This window comes from Panthera pardus, unplaced genomic scaffold, assembly GCF_024362965.1.
Source record: "Panthera pardus isolate Hobbes unplaced genomic scaffold, ASM2436296v1 HiC_scaffold_10, whole genome shotgun sequence".
Lineage (NCBI taxonomy): Eukaryota > Metazoa > Chordata > Mammalia > Carnivora > Felidae > Panthera > Panthera pardus.
In genome coordinates, this window is record NW_026526655.1 from 79,458,577 (window position 1) to 79,484,524 (window position 25,948).

At 38.8% G+C, this 25,948-nt stretch overlaps 1 protein-coding gene across 5 annotated transcripts; it reads left to right on the plus strand.

Annotated features, from left to right (window-relative positions):
• Positions 1-1,878: 1,878 nt before the first annotated feature.
• Positions 1,879-25,628, plus strand: NMI (N-myc and STAT interactor). Of its 5 annotated transcripts, none has more exons than XM_019455948.2 (10): positions 1,879-2,063; positions 2,636-2,707; positions 7,997-8,085; positions 8,799-8,894; positions 11,604-11,766; positions 15,643-15,749; positions 15,837-16,035; positions 18,617-18,723; positions 19,473-19,626; positions 25,451-25,628. In XM_019455948.2, exons 3-10 carry the CDS (start codon positions 8,002-8,004, stop codon positions 25,531-25,533), a joined length of 993 nt encoding a protein of 330 aa, XP_019311493.1. In that variant the 5' UTR covers positions 1,879-2,063; positions 2,636-2,707; positions 7,997-8,001; the 3' UTR covers positions 25,534-25,628. The 5 variants fall into 5 exon arrangements, with proteins under 5 accessions (XP_019311493.1, XP_019311486.1, XP_053764884.1 ...); XM_019455941.2 differs by having other exon boundaries at positions 2,636-2,703; XM_053908909.1 differs by lacking the exon at positions 2,636-2,707 and having other exon boundaries at positions 1,880-2,063.
• Positions 25,629-25,948: the final 320 nt, after the last annotated feature.

Below are 25,948 nucleotides of genomic sequence, written 5' to 3' on the forward strand. Positions count from 1 at the left end.
GTGGAGACACTTGATTTCATGGCTGAGAGTAAAATATGATATCGATGTCATCACATATTAGTTGCTTAATTTTCATCACCTCTTTAAGCCTTAGTGCCCTCATCTGCACATGCGGATAATACCCGTATCTCATATTATTGGCAAAATAAAAAGGGTTATAAAATGTCCAGGAGTTCTCTGTAGATGTTAGCAGTTATGATTGTTAATAATGATATGTCCACGAGCTGACTATGTTCATCGTTCGAAGTCCCATCACTCTGCAGGGGACTGGATCTGAAGACTGTTACACATGACTCAGCTTTAGTATGCAGGTGGCCCAAAGGCTCCCCTACTACCTGTATCCTTTGCCCTTTAGCAGGGTGAGTCAATATTAGATCAGTCTTACTCTGCTTATCATCTCATGAAAAACTAAAATAAGATCAAAGAAGAAATGGTTGAACTCAATAACCTCTAGAGTTCACGCTCTCTAAAATTCTAAGGTGGAACAGAAATAATTCTCAAGCTGCAACAGATGGAGTTTTTGTACTTTCTAGCTGGGCTGATGAGCACAAAAGTCCTTGTCATGCACTAAAGCAACTTTATTCCCATTGTATTCTTGACATAAATGAATTTGATTTTTGTACATCTGTTATTTTCGACCACTGTGTCGATTGTTATATATGACTGTATAGTGCTATATAACCTAGAATGTATGCCTGGAAATCATTTTGATACATCTCCTCCTTGACCTCTATTTATGAGCAAGTGCAGCTGTGGGGTGGTTCTTTGTGTAGGATTAAGAAATACGGCAGTTCTTGAAATAAGCCAGATGTTTTTATTTTCAAAGGAAAAGATCACACTTAGTGAAGCATTTATTTACAAGTTTCACAACAAAACAAAAGATTGTAAGAAAGCTTTCAAGGGACATGGGTCACAGAAACCAAGCGAACACCACAGCTTTTTCCCAACTTCATAGCCTAGAGGACATTGCAAAAGACACACAAAAATTGACCTTGTGCTGGCTGTAAATATTTATAGATTGAGATTATAATGACCAATGACTTATCATGAGAGTTACTATCTTGAAGAGAGACTTCCACTTTGACCTTATTTGGTTTCTATCTACTTTTCCAACAACATGTCCAGGAATATACACATAAAAAGGGTTATTTTAAAAAATACATCCTGAAATTAGTGCTTATGCAAACTTCAGGAACACTTTGCAGACAGACTCCTTTCAAACAAAAACAAAACAGCCACTTTTTTAAAAATTGAAGTATAGTTGACTTACTATATCCTATTAGGTTCAGGTGTACATGACAGTGATTTGATAATTGTATACATTACCAGGAAATGATCCCCGTGATAAGCCTAGTTACCACCTGTCACCATACAAAGTTATTAACGATATTATTTACTATATTTCTTGTGCTGTACGTTATATCCCTGTGACTTATTTATTTTATAATTGGCAGTTTGCACATGTTAATCCCCTTGACCTACTTCGCCCAACCCCTCTGTGCTTTGGTACCTGACAGTTTATTTTCTGTATCAAAAGAACCACGTCTTAAAAATCGAAACTGAAAATACTTACAACTCGTGAGTAATTCATCATTGGAGACACCACATTTGGTATTCCAACAGTGGTTAGGTTTTTTTTGGTTTCTTTTTGTTTTTGTTTTTCTTCGGGCGAAAAAAAGGTGATTTTATTAAGTCTCGGGGGACAGGACCCAGGGGCAGAAAGAGCTGTGGGAACAGTGGTTACTTTTAAAGAAAATCTCCATATGAGCAACAATTTCGTGTGTGTCTTTTCCTTCTCCTTCCCTCCCTTTCCCTTTTAACGTCTTTTCCTTTTTTTTTTTTTTTTTTTTTTTTTGCGGGGGGGGGGCGGCGGGAGGGGGGTGCAATTGTTTTTGGTTTTAGCAACCAAGCTGTTGCTCCGAACTACGAACTACGACCATTTGGGGATAAGGCAGCCCTTGCGTGCGACCCCGGGACTTCTGGCGACGCTCCTTCCGCGCTCGGCCCGGTGAAGTTTCCGGAAGGGCGCCCTCGCTGGGAGCCGGGTCCCACCGGAGAGGCGGGTGAGTGCGCCCTGCCCCCCCCGCCCCCATCCCTGCTCCTAGAGAGGCCCTGGGTGGGGAGGGAGACGGGTTCCGCGGGTCCCGGGGCGGCAAAGGGGGCGGCGGCCGGCAGTGAGCCGAGGGGTCGCTACGGTGACACAGCCGCCAGGGTGCGTGCAGGGCGGGGGTGAAGCGGGCCGCGTCTGTCTCACCACCATCCCCTCCCCCGCTCTGGCCTCTGACCCCGTCCTCTTGGTTTGCTTAATTTGGGAAATTGAAACTTAAAATGGTTGGTGTTTCCTCAGTGTTCCTGTGAGAGTGTCTCGATGTAGTTCTTAGGGGAACTTGATTCCTTAAGATTTACTCTCCTTGTCAGGTGCAGGGTTTGGCAGTTGTGCCTCACTTTTTGGAATATGCAAGGATTTTCTTGAAAGAGATCCAAAGGAGAACATGCAGTTTTTCTGTCTCTAGAACATGCATGAGTTTTTTTTGTTTTGTTTTGTTTTTTTAAACTATATATGTGTACCGCCATTGTATTAAAAACCACTTCCTTTCTTCCTTCCCCTCATTTCCTGTCATTTGCTGCGGGGCAGGCGTATGGAAGGATTCCATTCTATCAGGCCTGGCACAAAGTGATATGAGTATATTAGGAAAATAGGTGGTAGGTGAGTGGTGATGATTTGCATTGGATTTTTCATTCGCTGTCATAAGAATTACCATAGACTTAGTGGCTTAAAAATCGCAAATTTATTATCTTGAAAGTCTATAGGTTATTGTGCTAAGTGAAATAAGTCATACGGAGAAAGACAGATACCATATGTTTTCACTCTTATGTGGATCCTGAGAAACTTAACAGAAGACCATGGGGGAGGGGAAAAAAAAGAGGGAGGGAGGGAGCCAAACCATAAGAAACTCTTAAAAACTGAGAATAAACTGAGGGTTGATGGGGGGTGGGGGGGCGGGGAAAGTGGGTGATGGGCATTGAAGAGGGCACCTGTTGGTATGAGCACTGGGTGTTGTATGGAAACCAATTTGACAATAAATTTCATATATATTTTTTTTAAAAAAGTCTGTAGGTTAGAAGGCCAACCTGGATCCCATTGGGCTAAAATCAAGTGTCTGCAGAGTTGCTTTTCTTTCTGGAGGCTTCTGGGGTGAACCTATTTTCTTTTTTTTTTCCCCCAGTTTCTGTATGCTGCCCTCCTTCCTTGGCTTAGTGATGTTCTTTCTCCATCTTTAAAGGCAGCATCACTGCATCTCTCTGAACATTATTCTGTTGTCACATCTCACTCTGACTCTGCTCTTTGGTTTTCCTCTTTACTTTTAAGGGCCCTCATGATTATATTGGCCCCATGGATAATCCAGAATGATTTTCATATTTTAAAGTCGTCTGATTAGTGACCTTGATTCAATCTACAACCTTAATTGTAATCTGACATATTCATAGATTCTGGGGATTAGGCATGGGCAACTTTGAGAGGGTCATTATTTTGCCTACTATTTGATGGTATAAAAGGAAGCCTATTACTGTACATCCCACTAAGCAAAAAGGGGAAGTATCCAGACACTAAATATACCAAAAAAAGTTCTGGGAATATTATGTAGTAGACCATTTATATGAGTTAAATATGTTGAGAGTCTTTATTACAAACTCTTAAAAATATTGATTTAAAAAAAAGCAATCAGACAAATAATGTTGCCATTTCTGCTTTCCGGAAATGTAATAAGAGAACTTCACATGTATGGAATGTCCTGAGCAGAACAAATAATAGTTAAGATACCACAGTTGTCAGTGTGTATTCTTATATTGTGCTCTGAGTGGATGCAAGGAGGAGTGGACATGGTCCTTGGCCTCAAGGTCATAACCATCTAGTCATGGAAAATGACACAGGCACACAAATAATTAAAGCTCTCCAAAAGAGATAAAAGAGGGAGAAGTAATGTCCTTTAGGGGAATCAAAAGGCTTTAAAAACTTGGGGGAAATTTGGGATGGACCTTGAAGAACAGTAGAATTTCATTAAGGTTGAGAGGAGAGGAAGTATATGACATATTGAGGGACAGGAGGGAAAAGAGGGACCTTCAAGTGTTCATTATGGTTAGGGTGCTTAGTGTAGAAGTTGTCTGAATAAGACTAGAAAGTAAGTTTTGGTTAGATTGTGTAAGACCTCAGATGACTGTTGAGTCTCATTAAAAGGATTCTGTAGTTGGTGCAATAGGGAGCTACTAATATATTTTGAAACCATCTCATACTTACAGAAAAGTTGCAAGTACAATACAAACAACTTTCCTTTTTCCTGAATTATTTGAGAATAAGATTTTAACTTCAAGACCCGTTGCTCTGGAATTCTTGAATATATATTTCCTACACAAAACATATTCTCTACATAACTAAAATTCAGTCATCAAAATCAAATTAATATTGATACATTACTGCCATCAAATCCTTGGATCCCATTCACATTTTGACAGTTGTACTAATAATATCCTGAGTAGCAAAAAGGCCCAATTCAGAGTCATGTACTGCATTTAGTTGTGATGTCCCTTTAGTCTCCTTCTGTCTGGAAGAGTTTCTCAGCCTTTCACTGGCTTTCATGAGCTTAACACTTTTGGAGAGAACAGGCCAGTTTATCTAATGTTTCCTCATACTGAGATTCAGATTATGTATCTTTGGCAGGAATATCATAGAAGTCATGCTGTGTTCTAAGTGCACCCTATCAGATGGCAGATGATTTTGGCTTATTTCATTATTTACTTTGTTTATTTTATTATGGTGGCATCTGCCCGGCTTCTTCAATGTAAAGCTACTTTTTACCCTTTGAAATTAATATGTTGTATGGAAGTATTTTTTTAATTTTTTTAACCTTTATTTATTATTGACAGAGAGAGAGAGAGAGAGAGAGAGAGAGAGAGAGGCAGAGAGAGAGGGAGACAGAATCTTAAGCAGGCTCCAGGCTCTGAGCTGTCAGCACAGAGCCTGACGCGGGGCCTGAACTCACGAACCGTGAGATCATGAGCTGAAGTCGGACACTTAACCGACTGAGACACCCAGGTGCCCCAGTTGTGTGGAAGTATTTTGAAACTAACTGGATGGTCTTTTTCTTACCAAAATTTCAATTTATGTATGTATGTATGTTGGTATGGACTCATAGATTTTTAATTTACTCAGTGGACTTTTTTTATGCTTAATTCATAATGATACTCAGTGTCATTATTTATTTTTATGCTTTATTTAGTCCCAGATTTGGCCAGTGAGAACCTCCTCAAGCTGGGTTTCATGTCTTTTCGACATGCCCTCATCATTCTTTGAGCACTTCCTTGCTTTCTGGCAACATTAGGTGCTTATTTTGTATTTTTCCTGTCCCAGTCCTGGTATCAACCATTTCTCTGAAAATCCTTGGTTCCTTGTAGTGGAGGATGGTATCAGAAACCAAATTCTGGGGGCTAGGTGTACTCATTGCTATTGTCTTTTCTTCCAGGCCCTCTCAGCAGACAGAGCTAGGTGTATATATACAGATAGATATGTACAGCATGTATGTATCTTTCTGTCATTCTGCCTATGGATATCATGAGATTACACTGATATCTCCATTTCTAATCCATAGCATTCATTCTAGTTTTCTTTCTATATTTATAATTACCTTCCCTGGCAATGAAAAACCTGGCTCCTTTTATCTTTTGTATATTTACTTACTTGAAAAACCCCCTTTATGTATGTTTGACCATTGGAAGCTCCAGGCTTATCTTGTATATTTCTTGTCCCATAGGTAGAATCAGCCATTGTTCCAAGGAGCCCTGGTTCTGTTTATTGGAGAATAGATTAGAAACCAAGATCCAGGTGCTACGTGATTCCCTCTGTTTTTGGAAACTGCTAGTGTTCACACTATTTTTTTTTGCCAGTCTTCTATTTTATTTAATTAATTAATTTTAATTTTTTAAAAAAATTTTAACATTTATTTATTATTGAGAGACAGAGAGAGACAGAGCATGAGCAGGGGAGGGACAGAGAGAGAGGGAGACACAGAATCTGAAGCAGGATCCAGGCTCTGAGCTGTCAGCACAGAGCCTGATGTGGGCTCGAACTCACAAACCGCAAGATCATGACCTGAACCAAAGTCGGAAGCTTAACCGACTGATCCACCCAGGTGCCCCTAATTAATTAATTTTAAAATGTTTTTTTATTTATTTTGAGAGGGAGGGAGCAGGAGCAGGGGAGGGGCAAAGAGAGAGGGAAAGAGAATCTGTGGCAGGCTCCCTGTTAGGGCAGAGCCCGATGTGAGGCTCAAACTCACGAACCATGAGATTATGATTTGAGCTGATACCAAGAGTTAGATGGCCAACTGACTGGGCCACCTAGGCCCCCCAATCTTCTGTTTTATTTTTAAGGAGGGATAAATATTTTTCCTGTTTCTTCTACAGGAGTAGTGAGAATTTAGCTCTTGAATTTTTAGAGGATTATATTATATCACAAACTGGTTTTTAATATGTTTTTAAAGCAATAAAAATAGTTGTTATATTATTCCTTGTCTCAATTTTGATCTGGGACTTACATCTGGTAAATTCATATGCAGGCGAATGTTTATTTTTTTTGTGCCATGGATTCCTTGCCAGTCTGATAAAGCCTATAGGCCTTTAAATTTTTTTTTAATGTATAAAATAATATATAGACAATTACAAAGGAAACCAATTATATTGAAATATGATTATCAAAATATTTAAAAAAGCAAATTTTTGATATAGTAATATACATCAATATATTACAGCATATCACAATACCTAGTAATGAGTTTAATAGCTGCCATCATTTTGAAACAAGGTTAAACACAAACATATTTCAGGACTTCTGCAACAGTTACAATATTTTATGAAAATATTTGTGTCCTCTTGGTGACTTTTGTCCAGGTGCTGCAAATACTGTGTGGCTTGTTGCCTTATGTTCATATCTGAAGAGAGATGTTTCAGTGAGAGGTTGTTAGAAGTAAAGTTGTAATTTTTGGGGCACCTGGGTGGCTAAGTCAGTTAAGTGACCAACTTTAGCTCAGGTCATGATCTCACGGTTCGTGAGTTTGAGTCCCGCATCGGGCTCTGTGCTGACAGCTCAGAGTCTGGAGTCTGCTTCAGATTCTGTGTCTCCCTCTGTCTCTGCCCCTCCCCTGTTCGTGCTCTGTCTCTCTCTGTCTCTCAAAAAATAAATAAATGTTAAGAAAAAAAAAAAGAAGTAAAGATGTAATTTTTTTCCTATTCAGGTGTCTGGACAGGGGAGGATTTGTGAAAATTCTGATAAGAATTTCCGTACATGCAGAGGAAGGGTGTTTGGGGCCTTTCTACTCCATTTACATTTGGGGAGTACAATAGGAAGAATTAGATAAATCAAAATCTTTGAAAAGACCAAAATAGTAATCTTTTAATATGGGGCACCATGTTATGATTAAGATGTGAACCTCAAAGGAATATTAATACCTGTTATTTTCTTTCCTTTTTCAGAAAATTTTAGACTTGTGTTTTTTTCTTTTAAATTTATTTATTTGTTTTTTAAAGAGAGAGAGAGAGATTGAGCACACACATGAGCAGGGGAGGAGCAGAGAGAGAGGTAGAGAGAGCTGTGAGCATAGAGCCTGATGCAGAGCTCGGCCTACTACCATGAAATCATGACCTGAGCCAAAAATCAAGATTCAGATGCTTAACTGACTGAGCCACCCAGGCACCCCTGTTATTTTCTATCATTGTGTTGAAAAGCAAAGGATTTCTAGACCCCTTTTATGTCTGTATAGGTATGAAAGTTATTTGAAATGTAGGCATTGTTCAAATATAAGCCACATGATAATAAAAACTTTGATGATAGGGAAAAAATATAACAAAAATACATTTCTTCTTCTGTAAAAGGATAAAAGTTATTTCTTCTTGAATTTGTGTATATGTATGATTTTTAAAATATTTACTTTTTTGTAATAATTAGGAATCATGGCAGACAGTGGAAATAACAAAAGCCAAGTTCACGAGGAGCTTTGGTTAGAGGAAGAATTTATGAAAGATGAACAAAGAGAGGTAAAAATTACTGGGTACTATTAAAAATTAATTTATATCTATTAGTTTTGCAGTGAGGCATGTTTTGTATGTTTTTGTCCAACATTACTTTGAATTTTTTTCAAAAATTTTATTTCCATTATTCAAACCTTACAAAAAGAATCGTATTTCTGTTCTTTCTCTTACAAGGCTTACAACATTAGCTGTTTTCTTTCACTCCCTTCCTCCTTTTTTTGATTTGCACCCAGAAGTTAAGAGCTTTCTTAGCAATTATCTGATGAGACCCATGAGGGGATGGGGGTTCAGGTAGCTTAAGCCACTTACCCAGGGCCATATGTGTGGCATGTCAAGGCAGCTGTACTGTGGGAATCATAGCAAAAATTTTTTAAATTGCCTTTGAGTAACATATGTCCACAATTATAGTGCAATTTAAAAGTCATATTGTTGTCACAAATAGCCAGGCAAGGAGTTACACTGAAATGAGATTCAGGTCTGGGTCTCAATCCTTGCCCCACTATAAAAATGTCTGTGACCTTGGTCTAGTGTGAAAGGTAGTTTCCTTGTTTGCATGATGGAGATAATACTACTTGTCAGTGGTAGGAGAATTATTAGGTGATAATGATGATGTCTTTCTTTGCCTTTATCAAGATGATAGAAATTTAGCTTCTTTAATTTGTTTAGAAAAATGAAGTCAGGAGCTGTTTAATTTTTTGGTGCTGTTTGATATTTTTTAGAGATTAATTGATAAAATTGCAAAGGAGAATACTCAGTTAAAGGAGGAGATCCAAAGGCTTGAGGCCGAGTTACAAGAGTCCACCATAAACTCCCAGGTACCTCTTTATTTTGTATATCACATTCTTAACGGACACCATTTTTCCAAAAAAACAATTTAGTTACACAGAATTCACTTTTAAAACACTGTAAACATTGATGGCACCATTGTTTGTAATAGCCCCAAACTGACAACAACTCAACTGTCCCTCCCCACTAGACTGAATTATTAATTTGGGGTGTATTCACACAATGGAATACCATACAGCAATGAGAATGAACAGATCACAGCTATATGCAGCCACATGGATGGATTTCATAAACACAATGTTGAGCCAAAAAACGTAAAAGAGGATATACCAAGTGCTTCCATTTATTTTTATTTTTATTAATTAAAACATTTTTTTAACGTTTATTCATTTGTGAGAGAAAAGAGACAGAGCACAAGTGGGGGAGGGGCAGAGAGAGAGGGAGACACAGAATCCAAAGCAGGCTCCAGACTCGGAGCTGTCAGCATAGAGCCTGACGTGGGGCTCAAACGCATGAACTGCGAGATCATGACCTTAGCTGAAGTCAGGTGCTTAACCCACTAAGCCACTCAGGTGCCCCCATATGCTTCCATTTAAATAACGCATAACAGCAGGATGTTAAAAGTTAGCATCCTGGTTGCCCTTGGAGGCAGGTAGGAACTGGAAGAGAACCCAAGAGGGTTTCTGGGTGTTGGTCATGTTCTGTTTATTGATCTGGGTGCTGGTCACATGTGTGTGATCGTTTTGTAAAATTTCATCTGACTGTACGTTTCTGATAATACATTTTTTTATATTTATGTGTATGTTTTTAAATTTTTATTTATGTATATGGTAATGCAAAACAAAACAAAACGGTTATTATCAATCACTTTGGGATCAAATTCTTCGTCTTCTCACTAAGTGCCTTTATTGTTCTCTTCATGCAAGTAACTTAAATGGATTTCACAGTTTAAAAAAATTGGACATATATCTTCACCATTTAAATCCTCTCCTAAATTTTCCTGTATTTGAATTAGACATAACTTTCACTCCTTTTTCTCCATGACAACTCATACTGTTCCTTTAAACAGTTAAAATGCATAAAGCATTGTCATATTTTGTTTCTGAAATGGGGGATAGGATATTGAATATCAGGAAGTGGAGTTCCCCATGTTTATGGGACTTATGGGACACTGTTACAATTGTAGTTACTTCTCAGACTGGAGATGAAATCAGCCAGTCCTGTCACTCAAAGGATCTTGGGAACCCAGCCAGCTCAGCTGATACAGTTTACAGAGGACTGAAACTATGGTCCAGAGAGCATGCATGCGTTGCTCCTGGCCAAGTGTGCCCAAGACCAGAATCAGGCACTTTCATTCCAGAAAGCTCTCGACTTTTCAAGGTATATTGGGTATTTCCACATTATTGGGAAACACTCCGCCTATTCTCAGACACTGCCAATTGTTTTGAAACTGGACTTATGGAAATCAGAGATTCTACTGAAGTTACATGTGAAGATATAGAACAAATGTGAAATTAGGTCAAATAACTCATTGAATATTTCTTTAAAAAAAATTTTTTTTTTTAACGTTTATTTATTTTTGAGACAGAGAGAGACAGAGCATGAACAGGGGAGGGGCAGAGAGAGAGGGAGACACAGAATCTGAAACAGGCTCCAGGCTCTGAGCTGTCAGCACAGCGCCCGACGCGGGGCTCGAACTCACAGCCGCGAGATCATGACCTGAGCCGAAGTCGGACGCTTAACCGACCAAGCCACCCAGGCGCCCCTCATTGAATATTTCTAACCCCTTTGCAATAACACACAAATTTTCTTTCAGCATGTAAAATAATCATGGGAAATAGAAATGCAAACAACAGATTCATTCGTGCATTTATGTATAGTTGTATATGTCTGTTAATCCCAATGATTTTAAACAGATAAGTATAACCACTTAACTTTATCCTTCAGATTATGAATCTTGTTGATAGTGTCCCTTCACATTTTTATAAATCTAAGTTTGGTAATGGTTAAAAAGTTGATGGGCACAGTCCGACTTCAGCTCAGGTCATGATCTCACGGTCCGTGAGTTCAATCCCCGCGTCGGGCTCTGTGCTGACAGCTCAGAGTCTGGAGCCTGCTTCGGATTCTGTGTCTCCCTCTCTCTCTGCCCCTCCCCTACTCAAGCTCTGTCTCTCTCAAAAATAAATAAACGTTAAAAAATTTTTTTTTTTAAAAGTTGATGGGCAGGTGTTGGGGAAGGGGGAATTTAAATTTGACAATTATTAAATCATATAATTTGGGAGGCTTTCTTTTTGGATGAAATTATCTGGGTTTGCTATTAAAATAAACTTAGTATATATGCAACTCTGATTTATAACACTTTGCAATGAGAATAAACATATTGTCTTATGATTCCCTTGTAGGATACCCTATTATTGGTATAGTTGTTTAAAAGGTACTTATCTACAGGAATGATATAGACTTTAGAATCGAACACCATCCAATATTGGCTAGTTTAAACATTGATTAGGTAAAATGAGAGATTATATACTTATAATTTCATCTGGGAAATAATATTAAAGGATCAGCATCTGGGAAGAAGTAATTACTAAAGATATTCACTAAGACCACACTTAGCATTCTGTGGGGTTCTGAAATCAGTGGAGAATGAATTATTGGATGATCAAATCACATTATCACAAGAAGGGCTTAAGTTATTTCTTGTCTTCATTTTAATCAAACATTTCTGTTTAAATTAGATTAAAGAGGATATTCCTGAAACAGAGATGAAATTCACATCTTTAGAGAATCCTGAGAATGACAGCCAGTTTTTAAATGTCTCCTGTTCATTTCAAGTGAGCTCGCAAGTTCTTTATGAGCTACAGAAAGGACAAGCCCTTATCACCTTTGAAAAAGAAGAAGGTATGAGTAATGTTCAAAAATTCGATCATGTTACTTTTGGAAAGCACAGGCACTTTCAAAGAGCTTTCATAGATATTTGGCTATTGCTTTATAATTTTAATATTTGTCATTTCATCTCATCTCATAGTAACACCTTGGGGCAGGTAGGATTGTCCCCATTTTTTGATGAGAAAACTGAGACATTAAGAGTGTTGAGTGGGGCGCCTGGGTGGCTCAGTCGGTTGGGCGTTCGACTTCAGCTCAGGTCATGATGTCGCGGTTTGTGAGTTCGAGCCCCATGTCAGGCTCTGTGCTGACAGCTCAGAGCCTGGAGCCTGCTTTGGATTCTGTGTCTCCTTCTCTCTCTGCCCATCCCCCGCTTGTGCTCTGTCTCTCTCTGTCTCTCAAAAATAAATAAATAAATGTTAAAAAAAATTAAAAAAAAGAGCGTTGAGTATGATCATTTGTTCAGAACATGACTCTGGGACTCAAGGTGTTGTGATGTCCAACACTAGTGTTTTTACTCCCATCTGCTACCTCCAAATACTACTAGTAATACTTTTTTTTTTTTGAGAGAGAGAGAGAGATAGAGGGGGGGGGTGCAGAGGGAGAGAGAATTCCAAGTAGGCTCTATGCTCAGTGAGGAGCCTGATGCAGGGCTCGATCCCACGACCCTGGGATTATGACCTGACTCAGGGTAGGGGCTGAAATCAAGGGTAGGACACCCATCCAACTAAACCCCCAGAAGCTCCCCCCACTTTTAACTAGTAATAATATTTTAAGGTAGTAGAGCTCTACATGGTTCTCAAAGTTCTTAAAGACATCTCATTTTATACTTACTTGACTCTGTGAAAGCAATATGATAGGAGAATTACTCTTTGCATCTTATAACCAAGAAAACAGATTCTCAGGTGTTTAAGTGACTTACCTAAGGGCACATGACCGGTGAATGGAAAGAGTGCAAGAGTCTGAGGTTTAGGAATGGGACCTGATGTTTGCTAAGTCTGCCATGGTGTAGGACTCTATTCTCCTTAGTGAGGAGAATCTGGCTTTGTATGCCAGATTTTCCCATTTCTAGAAGTGTGATTTTAGTTGGGTTCTTCCTAAATCTCAGATTTTTATGGCAGTGGTAGTACCTATCTCATGGGATTTGCGTTGAGTATTAAATGAGAAATGTTGGTAAAATACTTCGCATGGTATCTGACACATAATAAACACTTCATAAATGTTAGCTGTCATTATTGCTACTTGTTGGGAATTTTCCAGATAAGGAAAGATAAAGAACTCGCTCAAGGTTCATACAGTTAAAAATTGCAAAGCTGAGAGCCAAACCCTGAGGACCCATGTCCTTTCTCCTAGACCAGCAGTCCTCGGAGCAGGCCACTATGCTGGGCCTTCGTTCTTGTATTTGTCACATTATGGAGTGGGGCCAGATGGTCTTAAGCCCTTCCGGTGCTCAGGTTCTGAGAATCTATGGTTATAACTTGTGTCTCCGTACACCTGGTCCATCACCATAGTCTGCAAATAAATGTTAAAAGGAAAGACATTCTAGCAGGTTAGCATAGGCACATACTGTTCGTTCACCATGGGTCCACCCTTGGTCTGCTTCTACAGATGAGGATGCCAAGAGCCCTGTGTTGGCAGTCGGCAATGGTGATGGGGATATAATCAAAAGCGAGGATTTGGGAGGCAGGGATTCTGTGCAGGAATTACCTGGGAATGCTGGGAATAGGGTTCTCTTCAGAAACAGCTGCATCGCTGTTTCCACTCTTGGCCCAGCTCTGAGGTCTTGCTCCCCTGGGACAACTTTGGGCTCATACACAATTAAACAGAAGTTGGCTTTTGATAGTCAGAGTCACAAAAGCTGAAAAGCAAGTGGTCCCTTTCAGCTGCGTCAGATCACCAGATGTTGGAGTTTGGGTCGGGGCGGGGGGGTGTGGAAGGGAAAGAACATCATCTAACTGTTACTTCATTGACTTTTTCTGTTATTGTTGCCTGTTGCCACTAACAAGAACGTAAGTTGTAATTCAAGTTATCCAGTCATATCTCAGTACAATGAGTGTGAATTCCCACAAGACAACGCCCTGCCTTTTAGCCTGTTTCTCTCTTCCTTCATCTGTGGTGCGTATGCTGTTCGGTTGTCACAAACACATGTGAGATTTATAGGACTGGGAGTGGGCATCTCTTATCTTTGTGACAAATTAGGTTAAACAGCTCTGTATTAACAGTTGAGGTGTTACAAACTCTCATATCACATAATTAAAAATAAATACACACCCACATGCATTTTAAACTGAACTATAGTTGCTGTCTGGAGTTTTAATTTTTGGCATAATTATATTACTGAGCCTCTCCCATTTGCACAAATAAATTAGATTTGATAGTTTTGTGATTGGTATAAGCTATCATCTTTTTAATGAATGATCTCCAGGGCATTTTAGCAAAAGTAACATTCTTCATTAAATATGGCAAAAAAAAAAAAAAAGATTTGCACTTTGATATTCAAGCCCATGTGGTCTTTAATATGTAAACCTTAAGAAAGACAAAAATGAGAATTTATTTCTTTGGTTTTTGGTATATTAAAGAGAAGTGACAAATGATAAATAAGATTGTCAGAATGACACTGACACAAAAGTTTTTCCAGCTTACTTAACGTGGAAGAAGTTTCTGGCTGTGCCTTAATGCACTAAGGAAATTCTCTGGTCATTCTGTGAACCGTGGAGAGGAAGGGTGTGTGGCTGTGCTGAAATAATATATGAATTTCTAAAGAATCACCAGGCTTATCTCTTAAGAGCTGAATCTAGAACTTCATGAGAATTTCTTTTTTTTTTTAATTTTTATTTATTTTTTTTAATGTTTTTATTTATTTTTGAGACAGAGAGAGACAGAGCATGAGCAGGGGAGGGGCAGAGAGAGAGGGAGACACAGAATCTGAAACAGGCTCCAGGCTCCGAGCTGTCAGCACAGAGCCTGATGCGGGGCTCGAACTCACGGACTGTAAGATCATGACCTGAGCCGAAGTCGGAAGCCCAACCGACCGAGCCACCCAGGCACCCTGATGAGAATTTCTACACTATCACTTGTTTCCAGTTTTACTGAGAAATAATTGATACATATCACTATGTAAGTTTAAGGTGTACAGCATGATGCATTGATCTACATGTGTTGTGAAATGATGACCACAGTAGGTGCAGCCAACATCCATCTTCTCGTTTATGTGCAATGAAAAGAATTCCTATAGCTACAACAAAAAAAAAAAAAAGGAAAAAGGATTTTTTTTTGCTTGTCATGAGAACACTTAGGCTCTACTCTCTTAACCCCTTTCCTGTATACTGCACGGCAGTGTTGGCTGTAGTCACCATGTTGTACATGGCATCCCTGGTACTCCTTCATCTTATAACTGTAAGTTTTGTCATTTTTGCTGATGTATTTTGATATTTTGACGTTAATATATTTATTTGTTGCTTTGGTGGCAAGACCATTATCACTTAGAAGCCCTAAGAAAATTAAAAAAAAAATTAAATCCTTTATTTTATTTTATTTTATTTTATTTTATTTTATTTTATTTTAATTTTTAAAAAATGTCTTATTTATTGTCGAGAGAAAGAGAGACAGAGCATGAACGGGGGAGGGGCAAAGAGAGAGGGAGACACAGAATCTGAAACAGGCTCCAGGCTCCGAGCTGTTAGCACTGAGCCTGATGCCGGGCTCAAACTCGTGCACTGCGAGATCATGACCTGAGCCAAAGTCGAACATTCAACTGACTGAGCCACCCAGTCGCCCCTAGATCCTTTAGAATTCAAGAAAATTTTAAATATTTAGGATAATTTGTTCTTAACCAGAAGTGAAAAAATTTATTGAAACATTGGAAATTAATACTCCCAAATTATTTTTCAGTTGCCCAAAATGTCATCAGAATGGGGAAACATCATGTGCAGATAGAGGATGTAGATGTGGAGGTTATGGCCAAGCCAGTTCCATTAAATTCGGGAGTCAGATTCCAGGTAACATGTTGATTAAAGCTTTTTAGAATTCTGTTAGATGTGAGCACTTTTCTCATCCATATTTCTGAATATGAAACGATTTCCCAGGTTCATGTAGAAGTGTCTAAGGTGAAGATCAACGTTACTGAAATTCCTGATGAATTGCCTGAAGATCAGATGAGAGACAAGCTAGAACTGAGCTTTTCTAAGTCCCGAAACGGAGGTGGAGAAGTGCTATGCGTGCAGTATGATAAGCAGTCCCGGAGTGCTGTGATTACATTTTTGGAAACTGGAGGTATTCACACATGTAGGAAGTTAAAAAATACTCTACCATTTATATTTATGTTTGCCATTTCTTTAAAAAAATGTTTTTAAACGTTTATTCATTTTTTGAGAGATGGAGAGAGACAGAGCATGAGTGGGGGAGGGGTAGAGAGAGGGATGAAGACACAGAATCTGAGGCAGGCTCCAGGCTCTGAGCTGTCAGCACAGAGCCCGATGTGGGGCTCAGTCCCATGGACCGCGAGATCATGACCTGAACCCAAGTTGGACACTTAACCGACTGAGCCACCCAGGCGCCTCTATGTTCTGCCATTTCTGAAAGTATTCCTTTGCTACTTCTTCTATTTGGAATTTATTAAGTAGAATAATAATAGATTTTTAAAAAACCTTTTAAAATGGTGGAGTCCTGATAATGATTTCTGTGAATGCTACTGAGAATAATATTTCAAGCACATCAACTTTGTGCATTCTCAGCACATGCCAGGCAAAGAGCCAGGTGTTCTATACATGTGTCTCCTCTTATCCATAGCACAATTCTGGAGACAGGTGTCGTACCCATTTTATTGATGTGGAAACTGAGTCCTAGGGAGGGTAAATAATGAACCCCAAGTTATAGTGAGTATGTGGCAGAGAAATTTAGAAACACATGTGTAAACTATCACTTCCTATCCCACCTATTAAGATAGACAACGGTCTCTTAGTTGGAGGGAGTAGATTCCAGGGAAGGCAAGGCATGAATGGAAAGAACAGTGAGACATCTGTTCCCTTTTTAGGTAGAAATGGAGTTTTTACCAAATCATCTCAGGGGGCTTTACATTCTTATGATTAAAAATATACAATTTGGGATGCCTGGGCGGCTCAGTTGGTTAAGCATCCGACTTCGGCTCAGGTCATGATCTCACAGTTCGTGGGTTCGAGCTCTGCATGTGGCTCTGGGCTGACGCCATGGAGCCTGGAACCTGCTTCAGATTCTGTGTCTCCCTCTCTCTCTGCCCCTCTCTCATGCACGCGGTCTCTCTCTCTCAAAAACTAAACATTAAAAAAAAATACACAATTCTACAGCAGCTGCTTTTGTTAATATGTTCAACTGATTATCAATGTAAAAATATCTTGCTCTAGTTAATCCAGTTCTTAGGGTTTCTCCTGGGTTGGCATATGTAAAAGAAAGCCAGGTATACAATTTAACAAAAACATTGGTTGATTGTTTATTTCATAACAAAGTAATACATGCTTTTTAAAGAAACTTGATAATAAAGAGCAGGGGCTCCTGTCTCGCTCAGTTGGTGGAATGTACAACTCTTGATCTTGGGGTTGTGGGATCGAGCCCCCTGTTGAGTGTAGAGATTTACTTAAAAAAATAAAATTAAAAAAAAAAAAGAAGAGCATTAACTTAGTAAAACTGGAGACATTTCCTTAAACTTGCCTTTCTCCTACTATTTAGTTATGGTTACTTGAGTGGCTTTCTAGATCTTTCTGGAAATCCTGGATCATATGGTGATTCTATGTTTAATGTTTTGAGATGACATACTATTTTGCACAGTGGCTCTACCGTTTTATATTCTTACCAGCACTGTACCAGGGTTTCAATTTCTCCACATCCTTGCCAGCAGGGGCCTGCCCTCTTAACCACTGCACCATATTGCCCATCCAACATGGACTGGTGAGAGGCGAAAAAGCATACATAGTGATACGATATTCTTAAGTACTGTTTCTGTTAAACTTGATGCAATCTGAAACATTATTTTTTTCCCCTCCAGGAGAAAAATGCTGCTCAAAATAAATCTGATTATTCTTTGTGCTGGAGAAAACTGATGAATTTTTGTTATTTGCCTTCAGTTTCTAGATAACGATCAAATCCCTCCCCTCCCTTGGTTAACATCATTATATCAGCTTACTGAAAAATATCATGTATTAGTTATAGGACAACTAAGTAATTTTATATAAAATTTTATGTATTGTAGTAATATAGTAATTATATATGTGTGTATACATGTATATTATAAAATGTATATATACAGTATTCTTTTTTTTTAAAGTTTCTTCTATTTTGAGAGAGAGAGAGTGAGTGTGTACAAGCAGGTGAGGGACAGAGAGGGAAAGAGAGAAAATCCCCCACAGGGCTCAAACTCATGAACTGTGAGATCATGATCTGAGCCTAAATCAAGTGTTGGATGCTTAATCTAGGGGAGCCACCTAGGCGCCCCTATATACAGTAATCATAGTTTTCAATTATACTTCTTGAGAAACTGGGAAACTCACAGTCTTGTTAGGATGGGTGGGCTACTTTTTGCATATGGTTATTGCATTTTATGGAGCTCAAAGTAGATCTGTCTGAGGACATCACAAACTTCTGCATTGACTGATTGCAGTGGATAGTTCAAGACAGAAGATCTATTTAAACCCCATTATTGTTTGGTCTTATATTTTCCAAAATTATGTACCGCCAAGTCTTTAAAGTGGACTGTTGAATTTTTTGTAGAATTTTTAAAAATGTAATCACTAAATTCACTATTTACTGTGATGTTGCATTTGAAGAAAGTTTTAACTTTGGTTAAAAATGTTTATGATATTAAAAAGAAAATAATTTTTTTTAAATTTACTTCTAGTTGCTGACAAGATTTTGAAAAAGAAAGAATATCCGCTTTGTATAAATCAAAACTACTATAGAGTTATTGTTTCTCCATACATAGAAACAGACTTGAAAAATTTTCAGGTAAAGTCATCTCTTTCCTTCATTTTGAGAACTTATTGCTTAACCCCACCTCACAAGAAATAAAGAAGTTGTGTCTGTTACTGTTTGAGACTTATTAGTGAGCAATATCAAAATAGTTTCTTCAGATCTGCTTGGTGCAAAATAAGTGTGTCTTTTTTAAAAAATATTTTAGTGTGAAATTATACCTTATTTAATTTATTACACTCTTTTTAAAAACTGAAAGTACTCAGGTAATGACATAATATTTTTGTATATGGAGACATAGCTACATATCTTTCATGTGTCTACTGTCATTGGGCATTAAAAATGATTCTTCCTGCTCATTTTCTCTGAACTCATTATCTGTACCCCGACCTCCTTTTTTCTGTTCCTACTTAGGTACTAAATGGCACCACAGTCTTACATAGTCCACCAACCTGAAAGCTACAGCTCATGCTTAATTCCTCATTTTGCTTCACCTCCAACATTCATTTGGTCATTCAGTCTTGTTACTTCCACCTCTGACTACTTCTGTCACTATGGTCCTTCTGTCCATAGGGATGCCCTTCTTTCCTCCATTTGTCATAATGCTGCCTGAGTTATCTTTCTGAAACTCAGATCCGACTTAGATATTCTGTTGCTTGAAAAGTCATTCTGAGGCTCCTTGTCTCTTCTAAGATAAGATCTGAAGTATTAAGCAGAGCTTATAAAGTTTTGCAATTCAAATGTCTTAGAAAAGTTTCTATTTATCTTTTGTATTTTCCTTTTAGGCATTTTCAGGAATATCTAGGAGGACAGTGCTTCTCACTGGAATGGAAGATCTTCAGATGATGGATGAAGAAATCTTAGAGGATTTAGTTAACATTTACTTTCAACGGGAGACGAATGGAGGTGGAGAAGTAGAAGTGGTCAAATGTTCTCTAGGTCAGGCTTGCATAGCATACTTTGAAGAATAGAGGCATGGAATTAGATGAATATTAGAGCTTCTGAGCCCAAAACACTGTCCATGTGTGACAAAAATGAATATCCCTTTCCTTTAAAAAATGAAAACTTGAATTCTTAAGTGTCCATTTATTCTTAGATACAAAAATATATTTCCATGTTTTTGAATTCTTGTTTCAAACTCTGCTGCATGCTTACAAGTGCAGTAAATGTACTGTATTAAAAAGTTTTGTTTGTTCATAAATGTTGTGGACAGGTGCCATGTCCATTGAAATCAATCATAAGTGATGCAGTTGTCCCCCTGCTATGTTGGCTCATTCTGTCGTGGGCATGTGGGCCAATTCTCTTTTGGCCCCAGGTCCACCAACATGCAGACTTCGCTCAACATTTCCCAAAGAACTGTTATATTCAGCTGTTTGTGATTTCTGTAGACTTTGAATTTCAAGGAACTTCAAGGGTGATCATTTCCCTCTTTCCCATTGTATAGCATTTTACTCCAGAGCCCCAAAGATATTTTTCAGAGCTGAGTGTGGTCTTTTTATTTAACATTTTCTTCTCCCAGAGTGTCAAGGGTCCCCTGATTCTTTCCAAGACACCTTCGTCAAATAGAACTTGTAAAGGCCATAATTGTCTTTCCTTTACACTTGTAAGGGGAAGAATAAGCTTAAGGGAATGACATCCTTAGAATAAAGGGAGAGGTAAATGCAAAGCTAGGGACTCCTCACTTATCATGCTGGATGCAGGGGAGTGCCTGAAGATGAAAGCACATGCCTTTGAGTTTGAGAGAGACCCAGTTCCTTAGCATCCCATTGTTTTTAAGTTGTAGAAACTAAACAGTAAAATGCAAGGTTTCTATTCAGAGAAGGTAAAATTCTTTTTGGTAAAGAACGTGTGAACAGCTTTTATCCTAATATGGTATGTTTCATAAGGAGCCAATGGCAGAAGTAAGTTTATATTAAAATGTTGGCAGAAATAAAAAGCTTTAGAAAAAGATTCTATGCCTAAACTTAACTCATGCTGCCTGCCATCTAAAATAAAGGAAAGGGGCACCTGGGTGGCTGAGCCAGTTAAGCATCTGACTCCTGATTTCAGCTCAGGTCATCATCTCATGGTTTGTGAGTTTGAGCCCTGAATCGGGCTCCGTGCTGACAGTGTGGAGCCTGCTTGGGATGCTGTCTCTCTCTTTCTGCCTCTCCTCTGGTTGCACTCTCTCTCCTTCTCTCTCAAAGTAAATGGACTTAAAAGAAGATCTCATTGCTTTCACATTTCTCTTTAGAATGAGAGATGGTGCCTAAAAACTGGAAATTTATAATAAATCTTCATATTCACTGTTTTAGGGGAAAAATGTCTCATATATCAGTTGTTCTTTGGGAATAGTAAGCTTATTTCAAGCTCAAAATATTGAGAAAAATTTGAAGAACCTTATTTAATTTTGATTGGCACAAAAGGTATGATTTTTAGCCTGTCGCAGACAGACGATCAGAAAGAATGTTTTCCTAATATTTAAGGCAAGGTTTGGAATAGTCACTTTTGTTTCTTTTGGGAGCATTTTTTCAGCAGCAAAATAGATAATTTCATTCAATTCTAAATATTCACAATTTTTTGATAAATGTTTTTGATAAATGTTACTTACCATAGAAAATCAGACTTGGGCTCCTTTCACCAGTTCCACCCTTGTGTAATCTGCCCAGATCTCAAAAATCAACCATTGGCTCTCCTGTCTATTTTTAGAGTTTTAGAGATTTTACAGGAAGAAAGTTTCCTTTGAGAATTTGCCAAAAGATATCGACTCTTGTGTATTAAGTTAGGAAGCCTTAGATTGTCTAGGAAGAGACAGCTCTACTTAATGTATGAAAAGACACTGTCAGCATATAAGTCAGGAAAGATAATTATGTGAAATCATGAATCCTTCTTGCCCTTTGTAGATTTATCAGTCAGGATAGCTTAGGTTATGTTGTATTAACAACCTCCCAAATCTCTGAGGCCTAATGAAACAAAAGTTTAATTCTCATTCATGTTGAAAGTTCAACAGAGGTTGGTAGGGGGAGTCTTTTTGTCCTAATCACTTAAGGCCCCATCTCAAGACACGCTTCCCAAATCATGGAGGTGGAGAAAAATGAAGTCTGCAGAGTCTTGCACCAGCAATTAAATGTGGTAATTTAGAAGTGCTGATGTCATTTTGTCTCACATCTCATTGGCCAGAAATAGTCATACGACCTCACTGAAACAGAATAGAACTAGAAAATTGTATCTTGTAAAAATGAGGAGAACCAGATATAGTTGAGCCAAAATATCAATGAATATAGTTTTTCCTGTCCTAGTGATCATCAATATTTGTTGTTTTGTTTGTTTGCTTATAGTTTTTTTCAATGTTTATTTTGAGAGAGACAGACAGACAGACAGAGACAGAGACATTGCATGAACAGGGGAGGGGCTGAGAGATAGGGAGACACAGAATCCGAAGTAGGCTTCAGGCTCTGAGCGGTCAGCACAGAGCCCAACACGGGTCTCGAACTTGCGAACTGCACGATCATGACCCGAGCTGAAGTAGGATGCCCAACCAACTGAGCCACTCAGGCGCCCCTGATCATCAATATTTAGATCACTCTTCTTCATACACAAAATGCACTCACACCAAAAAGTTGCCCTAAGTCATAGGATCAAACTCAAAAGTGCATGAACTCTAGGCGGTGTGTGGTAGTTTTTATAACAAGTCTGAATGTTACTCCTCTTTATCCAGAGACCCCCCCCCCCCCAGTATTCAGTAGTGGAACTGGAACAAGATAATTGCAAAAAACTCTCTCATTTGGAGAAAGAGATCAATAGGAGACATATAGTGGCCTCTAGGCCAAAGCCATTCTGCCATCTCCCTGAGTAGATATATACTCCATACACCCTGGGTGTGGAATTTTGATTAGGCCATGATTCCACTCTGGAAATTCTTCTCTTGCTCATTGTCCTCATAGTTGCTGGACATTCTTCTTTTTCCATTATTCTCCTTTACCATATATAGAATATATCCTTCTTGGAAGCTGAAAAGCTTGCTTACTGTTTACACTGTGATCAATGTGATCAATGTTTGGGACCAACGTTTTTAAAGTTTTGAACCATTATAGTCTCTTTACTCTGGCTGGTGGCTAGTTGGCTGGTACAGTTCAAAAACTTGGTAGGCTTCTTATCTACTTTTTGGGTGAGCTTACCTGTGCTAACAGCCACACTGGCAGCTTTTTCTAGACTTCTTACAGTTGCTGTAATTCTCCACTTTCTTCCCTGTTCTTTTCTCTCCCTATCTTTACTTAATTGTAGGTATCAGGCCACTTTTAGTTTCTTTTCCCTTAGCTAGTTTGTCTAGTTGAAAGGGTTATTGAATTCAGAACATTAATTGTTTCTTGTTGCTGTTGTTGTTGTTGTTGTTCTGAGGGACCTTAATCTGTTCAGAGTTCCAAAGCTTGATTTGATCATTGATTTGAGCCTCCCAATAAAGCAGAGTTATAATCAGTCTTTGTTACTCAAAGGTGTTATCATTTGGAAATGAGCAGTATTTTTCCTTCCAATCCTACAAGTTCCCATATTTCTGGACTTTCTCTATTTACTTTCATTCTGGCATTCAAACTGGCTGATTCTTTTCTAAGCTCATTTCTTTTTTATATTCCTTTGTCAAATGCACTCAGTAGTAACAGACATATGCTACTAATTTTGTTTTTCACACCCTGTTTCAAAAAAAACAAGCTAATTAGGTACATATCTGCCTTCCAAGCTATCACATGTGACAGTTTTACCAAATGTTTTCCACTACATAATATGGATCGCCATCCTTCTAATCTCTGATAATTATTTTCTAATTATTCGCCAATTGTCCCTAAACCAAAGCCATGTATTTTAGATTGTGTTGTGGATTGTGTCCCCCCACCCCCAGCCCCCCTCCCGCTTTTGGCTAAAGCAATACTCCACTTCAGAATACCAATTCTGTATCAATCAGGATAGATTACATGATACTCATGTGCTAAGTTATCTCTAAATTTCAGAGACCAAAACACAAAATTTTACTCCTTGCTTATGCTACATGTCCATGATGGGTCAACAAAAAGAATGCTCATCGTAAACACTCAGGGACCCAAGCTAATGGCAGCCACCATCTTTATTGATGAATATCATGCCAGAGGAAAAGAGCTGTGAAGGGTCTTGAAGTGGTAATTAAATTCTTGGTCCAGAATGACCCTTTCATTCTCAACCAGAACTAGGTATATGGCCCCACCCAACCGTAAAGGAGCTTGGATGTACAATCCTATCATATGCTTGGAAGGCAGAAAGCCAAAAATGGCATTAATGATATCTGGTTGGTATTGAAAAAAAAAAGATGCTCATACTTGAAAGATACACAAAGTATAATGAAAATAATAAAAATTGTCAAAAATTCACACCCACATAATGGTAACATTTTTATGTCCTCCTTTCCAATTTTTTTTCCCAACCATATATCACATTTTATTTTGTGAAGATACCCTATTTCTAGGGTTACTATTTCCCTATTGTAGGATATTAAGATTGCTTCTAGTTTTTTACATGTATATGTGCTATGATGTGTATACATCCTTTTATATCTTTTAATATAAATCTTTTTCTGCAGTTCTGATCCTATTTCAAGGTGATAATTACTAGGTTCATAGGGTGAAGGATACAAATTCTTTTAAGGATCATGATGTGTATGGATACAATCACATACAATCACACTGCCTTTCAAAAAAGGCAGGCATTGGTCTATATTTTATTAAAAATGTAATAAGGACTATTTTGTTGCTCCCCTTTCAGCATTGAGTACTACTCCTTTATTTTATTTTATTTTTTTTAATTTTTTTTTTAACGTTTATTTATTTTTGAGACAGAGAGAGACAGAGCATGAACAGGGGAGGGTCAGAGAGAGGGAGACACAGAATCGGAAACAGGCTCCAGGCTCTGAGCTGTCAGCACAGAGCCCCACGCGGGGCTTGAACTCACAGACCGCGAGATCATGACCTGAGCCGAAGTCGGCCGCTTAACCGACTGAGCCACCCAGGCGCCCCAGAGTACTACTCCTTTAAAAGTGGCTTTCTTTTTATGCTATTTTTAGAAATCTTCACAATGTATGCTACATCTTTTGAAATTAGATAATTAACAAGATAGAAGTGAACTATCGATAATGGGTTTTGTTTTTGTTTTTTGGTATCACAAAAATATCCAGGAGAGTGTCAACTAATTTGATTTTACTTAAGCTATGATTCAGAGAAAAGTACAGGAGACGGGAGGCCCCATAACTGGGGCTGTAAAGGATTAAAATATTTTTTTGGATGCAGTTTCAGTAATAAGCTGCTAGAATTATTTTGGCCACATTTGGAGTCAGGCTTCCTCAAGGATTGTTTGGCACTTTAGGGGAGGAAACAACCCTCCTAGAGTCCTTGGCTGGATCTGGAAATTAAACTGACAAAGCCAGATTAACAGGAGAAAAGCACAGAAATGTATTTAATATAAATTTTATGTGATGTGGGAGCCTTCATAAGGAGATGAAGACTTCCACTTGTGCACTGTAACTTCATTTCTTAAAGTGCAACTGCTAAGTGTAAGGATATGTGCATTTTCACACTTTTCACTTTACATTTTGAAAGGGGCCAAAACCCTTAGAAATGTTTGCACCTGTCAATGTTTGCACTAGTATGGATTCTTCCTCACACTCTGGCCAACACTGGGTATTACTGCACTTTTTAATTGTTACCAACCTCATGGTGGAAACAAGGGATCTCATTATAATTTCAATTTGTATTTCTTTACTTAGTAGTGGAACCGAGCTTCTTTGTATTTGCCAGCCATTTGCCTTTCTTCTTCCTGCTGTCTTTGACTTTGAAGCCATGTATGTAGATTACTCGTGTCCCCCTAGGTGCCAGACAAGTCCGAATGGCTTGTGCAAGGTCAGCTAGGTTGACAGGGACCGAGCGCTTTTCAACCCGTGCCCTGTGCACCTGGCCGCCGCGCGACTGGCCCTGGGCTGGTGGGGGGAACAGGTGTGGCGTGGTGAAGAGTCCCACGAGTGGGGGCGCAGAAAGGACGGTCCAGATTCCACTGAGCGCGGGACAGACACAGCAGCGGGAGAAGCCCCGGAGTACTGCCGGGGATTCCTTCTGGCCCCTCTCCAGCGTGGTTTCAAAAGTTATGGGACTACAGAGGCAGCAGCCATTCCAGGTCTGAGCTTCACCCGGAGGCCAAGAGGCGCAGAGCAGCGGGATGCGGTGGAGGGGCAGTTTTGTGTTTTTTTTTTTTTTTCACATCATCTCCA

Coding starts and splice junctions, on each gene's coding strand:
- NMI (XM_019455953.2), top strand. CDS start 6,110: ATGTGGGCTCGAACTCACAAACCGCAAGATCATGACCTGAACCAAAGT. Junction 8,895..11,603: donor AGTCCACCATAAACTCCCAG/GTACCTCTTTAT, acceptor TGTTTAAATTAG/ATTAAAGAGGATATTCCTGA. Junction 16,036..18,616: donor AACTGGAGGTATTCACACAT/GTAGGAAGTTAA, acceptor ATTTACTTCTAG/TTGCTGACAAGATTTTGAAA.